The sequence below is a fragment of the Malaya genurostris genome, chromosome 3 (assembly GCF_030247185.1).
Source record: "Malaya genurostris strain Urasoe2022 chromosome 3, Malgen_1.1, whole genome shotgun sequence".
NCBI classification, from domain to species: Eukaryota; Metazoa; Arthropoda; class Insecta; order Diptera; family Culicidae; genus Malaya; species Malaya genurostris.
The window spans coordinates 81,778,525-81,793,284 of NC_080572.1; the positions used below are offsets into that span (position 1 = coordinate 81,778,525).

The 14,760-nt window shown below is 36.2% G+C and overlaps 1 protein-coding gene across 8 annotated transcripts in view; it reads left to right on the top strand.

The window, feature by feature from the left end:
• LOC131438091 (myosin-IIIb-like) overlaps window positions 1–14,760 on the top strand; it is a 251,269-nt gene that overhangs the window by 170,217 nt on the left and 66,292 nt on the right. For 5 of the 8 annotated variants that reach the window (XM_058607895.1, XM_058607896.1, XM_058607892.1 and 2 more), the window contains 2 exons: window positions 4,948–5,104; window positions 5,168–5,323. In XM_058607895.1, coding sequence (XP_058463878.1) covers window positions 4,948–5,104; window positions 5,168–5,323 — 313 coding nt within the window. The other 3 variants (XM_058607894.1, XM_058607893.1, XM_058607891.1) reach the window with 3 other exon arrangements.

Here is a 14,760-nt window from a genome sequence, read left to right on the forward strand (position 1 = left end):
CTTACATATCATGGCATGTTTAATCGATTATCACACTTCTAGATTCAAATTCGATCCGATTTGCAGTTTCGACATTACAGAGTAATGAGTGATTAAAATCTCAAATTGTCGCTTAAAACGAGGGTCATTGAAATAATGTCATGAAAACTTAAACACCGAAGAATATTCATGCAAAAAACACATGCGGATTGATAAAAATAGGTATCATCTCACTGCTAGGTGGATTAAACACGTTTTTTCTAATAAACTTGTTAATAAACAGTTTCACTTTTTCTGTACACTTTCACAAAGTCACTCTACTTTAATGAAGCATAACAAACGTTACAATACAGATACGCGTATTTCGGAATGTTACTTACATCCTTCTTCAGTGTATCGGTTTTATAAGTTTGTTAATAAAACCAATTTCATTTTTGTTTTCTTTGTCCTGTCCTTCAGTAATGATGGTGATAGATAAATAGAAACAAATTTTCTGATTTTAATAACAAAATTTGTTGTCAATGAGAATTTCGTACTGGATTGAAATATTGCTGGTTTGTGTCCAGAATATTTGCCAACTAAACACATTCTCTAAAAATAAGAGTTTTTTTCAGCAAAGTAAATTCTCAATTTTAACTAATTTTATAGTTATTTTGGAAATTTTGTGGTTAAAATCAACTAATTCAAAAACAGTAATACGAATTAGGCGCAGAGCTAATTTCGGTCGTTCCGTGAGGAGACGGATATCGCCGGATGTTGCGGCTTTCACACCTTCATCGGCCAGAGAGTCCACCCACGCTCGCTTATCCCGCCTACACGAGCGTTTTACTTCCTTTGAGAGGGCCGAATACTTTTGGCGGGCTTGGCGCTTCGCTTCTCTGGTTGTCGCTCGCTCTATCGCGGTTTTTGCGTCTCTCCGTTCCTCGATTTTCCGCCAGGTATCATTCGTGATCCACTCCTTCCTCCGGGCGCGCAATTCACCCAGGTTGTTTTGGCAGGTCTCTGTAAAGGTATTCTTGAAAGCCGTCCACTGTTCCTCTACGCTGCCACCTTCTGGAATATCCGCAGCTCTGGTCTCCAGTTCTTCCACGAATGACCTCCTAACTGCTGGGTCTTCTAATCGGCGTGTGTTGAATCGTCGCCCGAGCCTCTCCTCCTGTCGCATGACCCGCGCAATACGTAGGCGAATCTCTCCGATGAGAAGGTGGTGGTCAGACGCGATGTCGGCACTGCGTTTATTCCGGACGTCAAGAAGGCTCCGTCTCCATTTCCGGCTGATGCAGATGAGGTCGATTTGATTTTCAGTATGTCCATGTTTGATTGGTTTTAGTAATAAAATTTTAGTCGCGGTGTAAATAGTTCAACCTATGTGCTATTTTAAAACAGTTATTCACCATTTTATTTCATATAATTCAAACGCATTCGAAATTTCGTAACAGTATTTTATAATTGAATTTTGTGCTATTATTTTGGTATTGAATATAGTTTAATTTGATGTTACTCCACAATTGCAGGTAATGATTATTATTATTATTTTCTTTTGATCGGGTATCTTCTTCCTTAGGAAAAATGTTACAGTTTCCCTGTCTGCTAGAGAAAAGAAGCCCATATCTTTTGATTGATCTAGCAGATGCAAAAAATATTTTTTTTTTATTTAGGGGTTAACCTAAGTTTATGCTTAGGGCACGTAATCGATTCTACTTTGCTTTACGTTTCGTCTTAGGCTCGTAAGTGCAGAGCAGTTCAAAGTGCAAACTTAAACAGTTCAACTTAAACTGCCAAGCAGACGTAAAGTTAAAAAAACACAAAATTTAATTGGCACCAAAGTGCCATGCCTTTACTGACGTGCCGACCGAAAACATCGTTTTCGGCTTATACTGGCCGATTCAGGTATGTCATTTAGGGGTTAACCTAAGTTTGTGCTCAAATTTTGCATGGGGACTTCTTTCGAGGTGCTTAAACTTTTGAGCTCTACGAAATCAGAGGTGATCCCAAAATATTGGCACCCTTATTTTTATTAGAGCGGTAAAAAACAACGCGTTTTGTCGGTTACGTCACTTATATCATCATATCTCCGAAACCAGAAGTCATTTGATCTTCGAACTTTAGCAATGGACCAATAGCAGCTTTTCAAACGAACTTATGCTTGTTAACATCGGTTCAGCCATCTCTGAGAAACTTGCGCGGTAAAAAAAACAACGCGTTTTGTCGGTTACGTCACTTATGCCGTCATATCTTCGGAACGAGATGTCATAGCCCCATTTGACCTTTGAACTTGATCAATGGTCCAAAAGAGCTTTCAAACGAGCAAAGTTTGTTAAAACCGGTTCAGCCATCTCTGAGAAAATTGAGCGGTAAACTTCGAAAAGTGCACATACATACACACACAAACACAAAAAGACATTTTCCGAGCTCGTCTAACAGAGTCGATTGTTATATAAGACTATGGGTCTCCGAGGCTGCTTTTGAAAGTCGGTTTTTCCAGCAATTCTAATACCTTTCTAGAAAGAAAGGCAAAAACCTGTAATACCAGAACCTAAAGTCGGATCTGGATCAACTTACCAGGGAACTTTTCGACGAATTTCAAGTATTTATTTGCATCTTAGTTTGTAAAAATCGGTTAGAAAATTTCCGAGAAAATTGAGTGCGCATTAAAGACTGTCCCAGAAAATATGCACGCACTTTGATTTCGCTGTAATTAATTCACAAGTGTTAGATATTAAAATTTTATTAGATATACTGATAATATTAGACTACAACAACAGAATCAACATTTGCTACTTAGCCATTGTAGACTAGCTGGCGCACCTTCTTGCGAACGTTCCTCATTAAATTCCGTGGCGACAAGTTTTGACACTTTTTCCAATCTTTTCCGAACTGTTGAATGGTTTCGGCTGCCGAGACATGTTTCCTAAGATGTGCCTTCGTTAATGCCCAAAATTCCTCAATTGGTCGAAGTTGTGGGCAATTTGGTGGATTCATGTCTTATGGGACGAAATTGACATTCTTGGTAGTATACCATTCTACAGTTGATTTCGAGTAGTGGCAAGAAGCAAGATCTGGCCAGAAGACAACAGGATCCTTGTGGCTTCGAATCATGGGTAGAAGTCGTTTTTGTAAACATTCCTTGATTTATATTTCGCTGTTCATTGAAGCAGTGGTGATGAAGGGTTTCGAAATCTTATCGAAGCTACAAATTGCTTGCCAGAGCATAGCTTTCTTACCAAATTTTTCGACTTCAATCGATGTCTCGGACTGGTTTAACAGTTGCCCTTCTCGCACCGTATAATATTGTGGTCCCGGCAAGGATTTGTAATCGAGTTTCACGTAGATTTCATCGTTCATGATTATGCAGTTCAAATTTCTAGCAAGAATCGTATTGTACCCTCGGCCTGATCGATGCTTCTGGTTTCGGACTACGTTTTGGTTGTTCCTGCTTCTTATAGGTTCGAAACGTTTTTTAGCACGAAGAACATTTGACTTCGAAGTGACCTTTTTTGCCACATCCCGAACTGAAACCTCCTTCTTTTGCTCGAACCCCTTCAGTATACGTTTATCCAACTGAGAGTTAGCAGGACCTTTTTTTTCGACCCGTTTCCGGTTTATTCTCAAAGGTGTTATTCTCACCGAACTTTCTGATTTCATTTCGCACGGCTTTTTCACTTACACCTTCCATTTTTGCTATCTTTCTCAGTGACAGTCCGCGTTCTGTGCACCATTTGTACACAATTTTTCGACGTTGTTCTGCTGAAAGTCCACGCGTTTCGAAACAAACTAATGAAAACGAATAAACAACTGCACAAGTTGTTAGAGAAGAGACAACAGGACGCAGCCATAAAAATTGACAGATTCTGAACCATTGCGAAATGGCAGCGGTTTTTGGTTGCGTCCACACTTTCTGGGACAGTTTTTATGTCATAGATTTGCACATGTTGTCTTGTTATTTCGGAACCGGGAGTCGGATAACGATAAAATTCAACAGCGGACTATATAACAATAAGATCTTTCGTTTGAATCTAAGTCACGCCATCTGTGAGAAAAGGGAGTGACAATTGTTTTTATATGAATTATGAAACTGAATTTAGGAGTTAAATTCTGAAACTATATTCAGAAGTTGAATTGTGAAACTGAGTTCAAGAATTAGGAAATGTCTAAATTATTTCGTCACGGTTTTCTGAATTTTGATAAAAAACATGTCGAAAAATAATTTTCAATAAAAAAAAACAGAAAACCGTAACAAAGCAATATAGTCACATCTATTATGTATAATTGAAAATTCGCAAATTTGAACCAGATATTGTTGCTGATTTTATTTATAGAATTTCTGTCTATTTTATCTGTCTTAAATTACAATAGGGAAAATACGTGTCTTTTCCACAGATCATATACCTGGGTGAATAATAAATCGTGTACCTCGATGTTTCGCCGAACAGGTTGCAACGAAATGGGTTTGTCCTAGTTCTACGATTCCAGCATGGATGTCATGGAACCTGAAAAAAGTATATATAACTTCGATGTAGTCTAATTCAAAAGCTATAATAGATTAGTGTTAACATTCGCAAAACTTACCAACAACAAACAAAATCAATATTACCTAAGTCCCACCTGAACGAACCTGAAGCTTTTGACTGCGAGCAAAACGTGATTCGAGTTGCTCTAATCCGATTACTGAATGTCCCGTGTGCATGTGGACGTGTTTTCCACTACCGAACTGCATTCATTCTATTCACTTCCAAAGTATTAGGAATACTTTCGTCGCCTTCTGCTCGTCAGTTTATTTCGTTATTGTCATCAATAATACATTCCAAGTAGAGAATGCGATACCAATTGGACACCAGTTGGCCATTGCAGTTCGTTCCGGTCGGAACGAATCAGACCAGCGAATATCTTTTCCTAAAGCTGAAGTTCAGTGTCATCGGCTAGTGCAAGGTATTAAATCTAGATTTTCGTTCGTTTTTCCCTTGGCAGGAATATGGCATACAATGGGCTGTCGCAGCATGTGGACTTCCTGAGACTACCGAATCCAAGCGAGCGCTTCGAGCTGCTGGTTCTCATTGGCGAGGGAACCTACGGTGAAGTGTACAGTGCCAAGGATAAGCACAGTGGACGGAAATATGCGGTTAAGGTTTGTGGAGCGGATTTTTTTTGTACGATCGAACTAGTTAATTGACCATGGACATATTTGCAGATCTTGGAAACCATTGCCGACAACATTGAGGAAATCGAAGAGGAATATCTGGTGCTGCGCGATCTATCGAACCATCCAAACATTCCGGATTTCGCGGGGCTTTTCCTCAAACGAGGTCCAACCGTTGAAGATGACCAGCTGTGGTTCGTACTTGAGGTAGGTGCCCTAGCTTAATGATTTGCAGCTTTCGCGTTAGTGAATATGCGCGTGTGTGTGTGCGCGCTCGAATGGGAATTTTCGCAGTTTTACATTGGTCAGTGACCGAAACCCGTATGAAATGTTTCTCGTTACTCGCCCAACTATCCAACTGGGTTACGCGCGGTCGCAAGTTTACCGCCTGCTAGGCGGCAGTTAAAATTCAAACTCAAACGCGGGGGTGGTCCGCGTGAAACTTTTAATTGCATATTCAGCAGGTGATCATGAACTTGCACTGCTGAGGATCAACCCGCAGCTTGCTACCCTATGAAACTTTTTCGACGAGAAAGATTTCCATTACGCACCGGAGGAGATCAAGTTCGTCCACTTTATCTGCCTCTGAATTATCAAATTTAGCTCCCCCTGCAATTGCGACCGTTCGGGGTAGATGAGCTGATCGGGTGGCCCATACTGTTTTTTTTTTGTTATATTGATTTATCGCTGTTTATTTGTTTCACTTATTTCATTTTATGCACTGCTTCGGGCAATTATTGTTGCGATTTCATACTGGCATTGGAAATCAAGTGATTAAAAGTGTTTGTGGATAGTTTTTTTACTTTGCAGATTTAAACAACAGCTTTAGTATGTGAAATCATTGCATAATTTTGGTGGGTTTTACCCCGCGGTATATCGATAAATTTAAATAATGACTTTAAGCGGTACCATTCATGATTTCTTTGGAATTATGATTTTTGAGAGAAAAATTAAAATTTTCTATTTTAACCTGATTATTTAAAGCCTGTTTTAATCCGCCTAGTGGTGTCCTAAACAAATAAAATAATATTCGAATGTTGCTTTTCTTATTGCCTGTAACATAAGAAACTGTTAAAAGTTACATATCCAAATTTTTGACTACTATTTGCGGTATCGCAATATGTATAGTCATAAACAAACAAGACCTATGGATTGGATTAGTTATAAAAATTTTACCGTATTTTATATTGTCAGCTTACACAAAGAGTTTCAACTCTCTTCATCCAAAACCGCACAATTAATTTTATATGGGACTATGACTTCCTATGACCATGATTTGAATCTATAACTGAGAATTGGATTTTCATTGAATTTTTGGCATTAAAAATGCCTTACTCTTCACTATACGGGGCCGGGTGTCAATTAAAAGTTTCAAAAATAGCCGCGTAACCTTTTTGTGTCATAATTTTGAACGTTAATAATTCGGTCATTTGTTGATGGATTGTTATAATTTAACAACCAATCGATTCGGAAACTTTTAACTTAAACATGTATGACGACGTCGTTTCAGTATTTCAATAGCATACTATTGAAAAAATGGTTGGAATCGACCTATGTTTTCATCCACCAATCCCTGCTTTACAAAATGACGTCAACTTATTGTTCGGCATAGGAGGCTTTGCGTCATGCATAAAAAACACCACATCGTTCTGCGTAGTATGAAGAGAAATCTATAAATATAGGCTGCACAATATTTCTTTGCCTAGTTGATGTTTGACTGCGAATGAAACAAGAAGCTCGTCCAGTGAGCTGATGACTGGATTGTATATGCGTTCACTTGCTGGATTGTCGCTTTTGCATTATGTGTTGGTGAAACTTCCTGCTGTCTGCACAACACCGCTTCGTGTTCGCTTGAATATCTTATATATCATCTAGCTATTGAAGAACCGAATCAGCATGGTTATCGGTTCTTTTGAAACATCCCATGTATTTAGCAAATTGTTGGTCGATTTTGCCATTAAAATGCCTGACACTTCGCTTCCCGAGGCTGGGTGTCAAATTAAAACATGCAAAACTAATCGCGTAACATTTTTCTGCCATAATTTTGAACGCTCATACCTCAGTTATTTGTTGATGGATTTAAATAATTCAACAACCAATCGATTCGGAAACATTTAACTTAAACTTATGAGAAAACGTCATTTGAATATTTCAATTGCATTCCATTGAAAAATTTATTTGAATTGAGTATTTTATTTTGGTTCTCTGGTAACTATCAGGCTAATTTAGTATTATCGGCAATAGATCTAATTCGGATCTAATTTACAGCGCTTGTTCCTCGATGATTTGTTAATGGAATTTCCTCATTTAAATGATTCCAAAGCTTCAATATTGTAAGCTTAAAAATGTTTTAATTTGTCAACGGATCGGTTTGCATACTTAAATCTCCATTCCCATACGATCAAAACGGTGGCGCGAAAATGGATTCAGTATAAAGTTGTATTATTATGATAATCATAGAAACTTCTTCTTCATTATATGTGACTGAACAAGTTGTTGTCCCACCAGGTATTAAACGCTTCAAAAGATTCAAAATTAAATTCTGAAACTTATCTAAAAGCGGCCTCCTCGGTTTGGTAGTATAAATGAGTTCCACAGGCTCACATATACAGTACAATTAGATACAATATCATATAGTATCAAAGATAAACTAAAGGTAAGTTTACTTGCGATTTTACATGTATCGTTTGAATAGCAACCCTCGTAGAATTTGGTTAACCGCCAGTTTCAGTTCAATTATTATTTGCTTCAAAACACGCGTTGTAACTATGACAATGTTCATTCATGTGTTAATAACATCAAGTTACAATATGAACAAAATTTCTGAATTTTGTTGCGTATCCATTTCGTATATTCCTAATATGCCAAAGCGAAAATCAATGTAAGTAACTAAATATTTTATACGGACTGTTTCACATTTTTCTTCCTCGTATTGTTGCCATATTATTTACCGACACTTTCCGAAGATTATCGACGATTTTGAAGAAGGATTAATAAAATTACACTATTACTGAGCTTACTGGTACAACATTTTTCGTTAAAATAAATAAAATCTTCTCTTGGATCGATTAACTGTTTATAAAATTAATAAGTTTGTATGTTTCTCGAAGATTATTGTCATAAAATAAAACAGTTTAATTTGTTCAGGATTAAATCTTTAGGTTGTTTGTATCTAAAATTGAGCTTTCAAGTAACTTTGAATTCTAGTTAAAGGACGTTATTCAAAATCTTAACAATGTAAAAAATTGTGGAAAGGGATCAAAATTGAATATAATTAATTATCAAGAAAAAATCTAATTGTCAATTTTATCATTCGCCAACAATCTAAGCGCTTAAACTAGAGCAAGTTTGTAATTAGTCAATTGAAAAAGTTTTTAGTTTAGTGTATCATCATCTCTTTATTTTTGTATATATTATGAAGACCTTAGAAACGTTCCATTTTTAATGTTATTGTGCTCGGTCGTGTCTTGAATACAACCCTCTAATTTTTTTTTCAAAAATTCATAACTGCTGAAAAAATGACCATCTTGATACATTTGCTATCAAAACAATTGGATATTTTTTAATTTCATTCTTTGTTTATCGGACTCACCCAAACGCGTTCCTAAATGACTCCGGTGGTTTTGGACCAAATCAACACCGATAAACAAAGAATGAAATTGAAGAATAATCGATTTTTTTGACATCAAATACTTTCGGCAAAATGTTATATTGATGTTATGAGCGATTACTCATCTTTCATAAAAATTTTCATTATTTGAATCATTTTGCTCATAATATCATTAATAATAGGTATGATCTCATGAGAAGACACTTTTCATGATTTCCATGATAATCTCTTGGTACCGGCAATGGATTTTTGGTCGTGCAAGTCGTGAAAGAACCGGACAACAAATTTTGAAGGGAAAAAATTTCGAACAACAAGATGAACACTTGCAAATGTTTTGCCTTTCTTATACAGAAGGGTTATGCGATCACTGTGAAAGCCGACTTTTTATCAAAGGTTCGAAGAGCCGAATTTCATCCCGACCCGACTTTCGATTCAGGAGATATAAGTTAATATGCACCAAAAAATTGAAAAAAAAATACACTTACCCTTTTCACAGATGACTTCACCGATTTTCACAAACTGAGATTCAAATGAAAGATCTTATGGTTCTATAGCCCACCATTGAATGTTATTTGGATTCAAATTCAGGTTCCGGAGTTATAGGGTAATATGTGAAAATTAAGGAAAAAGGTGCACTAATTTTTTTTCGGATATGAGCAATTCCAGAAATGCTTAGCAGATCATAAGACTCGACCTTCTCCGATTTGGATGAAACTTTGCACATGGCTTCAGTATGGCAAACCATAAGTTTTGAACCGATGGAGAGGTCAATCCGACTCACGACTGATTTTTAAAAAGGGCGTATGTATTTTTGTATTTCACAAAAATTGCCTTTTTCAAATCGTTGTAACTCGGAAACCGTTAATTGTACTAAAATGGCGTTCAGGTAGAAGTTATAGGGAATCGATTGGGCAAACTAAAAATATATACACTTAACAAAAATTGATTTTTTTCTCAATAATTTCAAAATAATCTGAAAAAGTTAAATAAAAAAAATCAGGGTTTTTCATTATTTTTTGATAATTTTTATTTTAAAGCTGTTAATAAAACCTACAGATTGATGGGTATGGTACTTTCTCTAAATCGTATTGCGATGTGGATGGTTGTGGTCCGTTGTTGACTGCCCTTCTACAACAACAACACACAACACTTTAAGAAAACCATATTGTAGTATCGTAACTGTTTCGAAAGAGATTTGTTATAAACTGATATCTGTTCTACGCTGCATAGCTATTTATATGTGAAACAGGTAGAATTTAGGTAAGCAATTCGTCGGTACGTACGTTGGTTGTAAACAGTAGGTAGTCAACTGGCACACCTCTTTGATTGTACATGTGTTTATTCGTTTTGACGTAGTTACGTTAGTTCTACTGTTTAAATGATTATCTTTCAACGAGAACATGAAATTTCGAATATATCTGGTGCACACTCATTTCAGACCTTCATGGAGAAACACAAAGCTTCCCCCACGTGACTCAGGTTGGCAATCCACTCCATCATCCAGTCATTCACTTGTAAGATACCCTGATGCACTCCTTGCCCCTCCCCGTTGTCGATATAATAGAGCATAATACAATATAATATAATATAATATAATATAATATAATATAATATAAAATAATATAATATAATATAATATAAAAAATACAATACAATATAGCATAATATATTATAATATATCTACAGAGAACAAACATCCAAGCTAGTCCAACCTTTTCAATAAACTGTGTAAAGCATAGATGTGAAAATCCGTTAAAAATCACCGTTGCACACGACTTTGCACGCATGAATGTCTGTTGGATGTCTGTTCTCTGTGATATAACATAATATAAAATAATATAATACAATATAGTATGATATAATGCAATGCAGTATAATACCATACAGCATAACAAAATATAATATCAAACGATAATATATGAAGTAATATGCTATGATACAATATATAACAGTTGGTGTCGCAGTGTAAGTTATGCTTATAATAATAATAATAATAAAAATAATAATAATAATAATAATAATAATAATAATAATAATAATAATAATAATAATAATAATAATAATAATAATAATAATGACAATTATAATAATAATAATAATAATAATATTAACAAAAACAACAACAACAACAACAACAATAACAACAATATAGAATACAATGTAATATAATTCAATTCAATATATAACAAATAATGCAAAAAACAACAGAACCACATGTTGCAATATACTATGATAAATATTGCACTTTTTTTTAACAATTTTTATTCAGGCCAATTTGCGTATAGCTTTATGTGGCCGATTTACCCATGTTTTTGTTACATAATATTTTTTTTTGTTGGATCTTGTTGTCACCCTTCTTCTAGGGGGAGAGGAGCTTCCATTTCCTTCTAGCAAAGATAGGAGGATATTTTGTCCGTTGCTCATATCATCCATTGCTACATCGTTGGAGTTGTGAGTGGTTTCCGTTTCCTCGTTTTCATTGTTGATCTCAATCTTGGGTTCATTTGCAGTTGCTGTAGATGCGCTTTGTACATTGATTGCAGTTCATAGTTAGTTAGATGGTGAAGGTGTTTTTGAAACAGGAGCACTGCATTCACTAATTTCCATTGTTGAGCGGTTGTCCTTGTTTTTGTTTGTTTTGTTTGTTTTCGCAGTTTCAGTGCAAGGTTTGCCGTAATGTGCAGGTTGTTCACAAAACTAACATGTAACCAGTTGATTTTCATACGTAATCAGCGTTTTACACGGGTGTATTCCATCTTGACCATAAACGATGTAAGCTGGTATTGCTTTACGTAGTTGCATACGTACCACTCACACGTCATTCCGGATACCCGGGAAAAAATTCCGCCATACTTCCCGATGGAAAGAACTTCACCGTACTGCGACATACTTTCCCGAACATACCCATCGCTCTTCTACGGGGGAAGGTCATGCACGCGTACTTCTATGGCATTGTCCACCATGTACACAGGGATTTTATATTTAACATTGTCATGATCAATACTGTGCATCCCGTTATTAACCGAAGCAAATGCAATTGCATCTCGTTCACGTTTGAACATAATGTACACGCAGTTAGACGCCTTGTTGAATTGAATCTCACTTACATAATTAATGTTTAGATGCATTCGTTCCTTAAGCAAGATTTCAATTTCGCTTGCTGCTGGTTTAACTTTGCAGCTCTTGAAATCAATACAAATTGAATTTGGCCTTGTAGGCCAAGTTTCAGGCTTTGTTAAATCGTATTTTCCCATTTCGTACTTTCTATTGTTCTCTGCGCTGTATTGTCTTTGTTTCTGTCGTCGCGACCGTAAGAAATTTTCAATTGTGTCGAAAGCGATGCGAACACGAACTGAAATAGGATGGCTGCAACCTACCAGCCATTTCACACCCTCTCATTCTGCTACTAACGCAGAAGGCGAAGGCACCCAGTCGACGCCGTTCTATTGACCAAATGTCATCGTAGACATACGGGGAGGCATGAGATAGGAGCTTGTGATGACTTAGTTATCTCATCATTTGACGACCAAAAGAAATTTGTGTCTAAACTTTTGTTCTACATAAACTAATGCAAATCATTCGAAATTTTAGCCAGAAAAGTAATCGATTGACAAATTACTAAAATTGTCATTTAAGAGTTAAAACGTAGGTACAAATAAACATCATCTGCTGAGTTATTCTATACAAAAATGGAATTTGTAAGAATATTGGAAATGCGCTCTGCCTATTGAACAAAGTAAAGTCATGGCATTCCTCTTGTGGAATTTGTACTTTTTGTTTCAGCAGACTTCGCAACCGATTCTTAGCGTACAGATAGCTAGTACTGCGATCCTGTTGACAATAAAAATCCTTACAGGTCGGGGCTAGAACAAAAGACAACTCTGGCTTGTAAGAGCAGCACCCTATGCATTGAATCGCCTGTCAGGGCATGCATTGTCTGCATTGAGTGAATAATAAAGAAACTTCGATCAAATTCATCTACCTGCGAACCTAATTCAAGCTTGATCTGATTAAAATCTAAGCAAGCGAAGACTCACACCAACTTAAATTCTAGTTCAATGTAACCCTACTCAACTCTGTAGCACAACTCTGGTCCGTTCTCGGTACTAGTTTGTTTTGTAACATTGCCGTGGATAACTTTTACATTTGTTTCCTTGCAATCCAGAACGTGAACACGTGTAATCGATTAGAAGCACCCTGGTAGGTGGTCTCGGTGCTCCTTAGTACTCACATAGCTTTTATCTGTGCTTGTGGAAAGAAAAAACAGTTGGGATGGCCAACCTAAGAGTTCTGATGATAACTGCAGAAGGCGGTGGGACGAGATGAAACTTTACATACAGCACATGGCAGATACAATAGGTTTACTTCAGCCTTAATTGTTTCTTGAAAATGAGAGAATTGTCCGATTTTCAGATTTTGCTGTAGCAATAATCAAATAACTTTTTTATGTTATTTATAAACTGTCTCATTTAATTTTCTGTAGTTAATTGGACCACGAATGTTCTCGTTGGAATACAAATTAAAATCCGTAAAATTTTGGATTGCACTTTTAATCTAGTCAATCAAGTTCTTGAAGGAAACATATAGGTTTTAATTCATTATTATTTCGTTGAGGTAATTATGTCCGCAAAAACGGTAAGAAGTAAAGTGAGTTCAAACTGATGTTCAGTTCATGAAACTATCCTAATACAGGAAAGATGAACCCTGATTGTTTGAGAGTCTTTGTACAATGAAGTTGGAGAAAAATAAAGTATTTGGAGGATTACAGATATCTAACGGAAAGTAGATGCTATTTTCTGCATACAAGTCCTGGGCTTCATCATAATGGCAGAACACCAAATCAGGGCAAAAATACAGTATTCGTATGCTTTTGGATGATTGGTAGTAACCGTTTCATCAAACACTCGTTGATTCATCGCACCTGTAGGTATGACAAATTTTCTCCAGATACCACAACTACAAGTGGCTACGTATATACGGTATACTTTTTAGAGATCTTCGAAAACTGTTTTCCCTTATAATGGTCGTCAAGCTGGCCACACTGGTTTCATTATCCGTAACCAAAAAGTCGAATTTTATCAGCAATTTGTCACGTACTTATGCAGTCTTCACTAATTTTTCCGCTTCATCTTTGACTCATCAGTGCATTAGCAGTTTACGTAGCGCTGCCAATAAGCAATTGCAGAAATATGTAGCAGGTCATCAGATTTCACACAACCCGATTTGAATAAAATTTTGCACACGTATTTAATATGACAAACCATTTATTTTTCGCGGAGGCAAGTCCGACTCAAGGCTTACTTTTAAAACGGGTGTGTAATTTTTTGTATGCACTTTTCTCATATCCCTGTTGCTTAGAAACTACTAATTGTACATAAATAGTGTCGATGAAGAAGTTCTAGGGAATCGATTTGGCACTCTAAAACTAAAACTGCTTGAGAATTAAAAAACTTAGTTTAAAAAAACGCCTTTTTACAACAACTTAATTTTTTGTTTGTTTAAGATTTAAGAGATTTTAGCGTTAAGGTCATTTCCCTCTTCGGGCTAGAAAATTTATCTGACTCTATGTGCGGGGTTGGGAATCGAACCCAGGGGGCTAATTTTCTTCACTAGAGTACCCGGTTTCGTAATATTTAGAAATTGAATGCAAAAATCAGATGCTGATTTTTAATGGATTATGCCAAATGTGGGTTTTAGGATCATGTTTAAAATAAAAGTTTTCAAAAAAAAAATTAAAAGACGAACATTTAGGGGTTTTGTTGGTTTGTGCAAAGAGCACATATTTTGTTTCTATTTTTTCGTGATTCACCTTCGGCTCATCAGTGCTTAAAGCAGTTCAAACTGAACTGTCAAATCAAACTACTAGGCACGAGATGGCAGTTCAGTTTGAACTGCTTTAAGCACTGACGAGCCGAAGGCGAAACGCGAAGAAATAGAATTAAAAGACGTTATTTTTTAAATTGATTCCTTTGGACAAATGTTGTATTTTTGAAATAGTATTCGACTTTTTTCTCCAGTGTACACATTTTTGAAA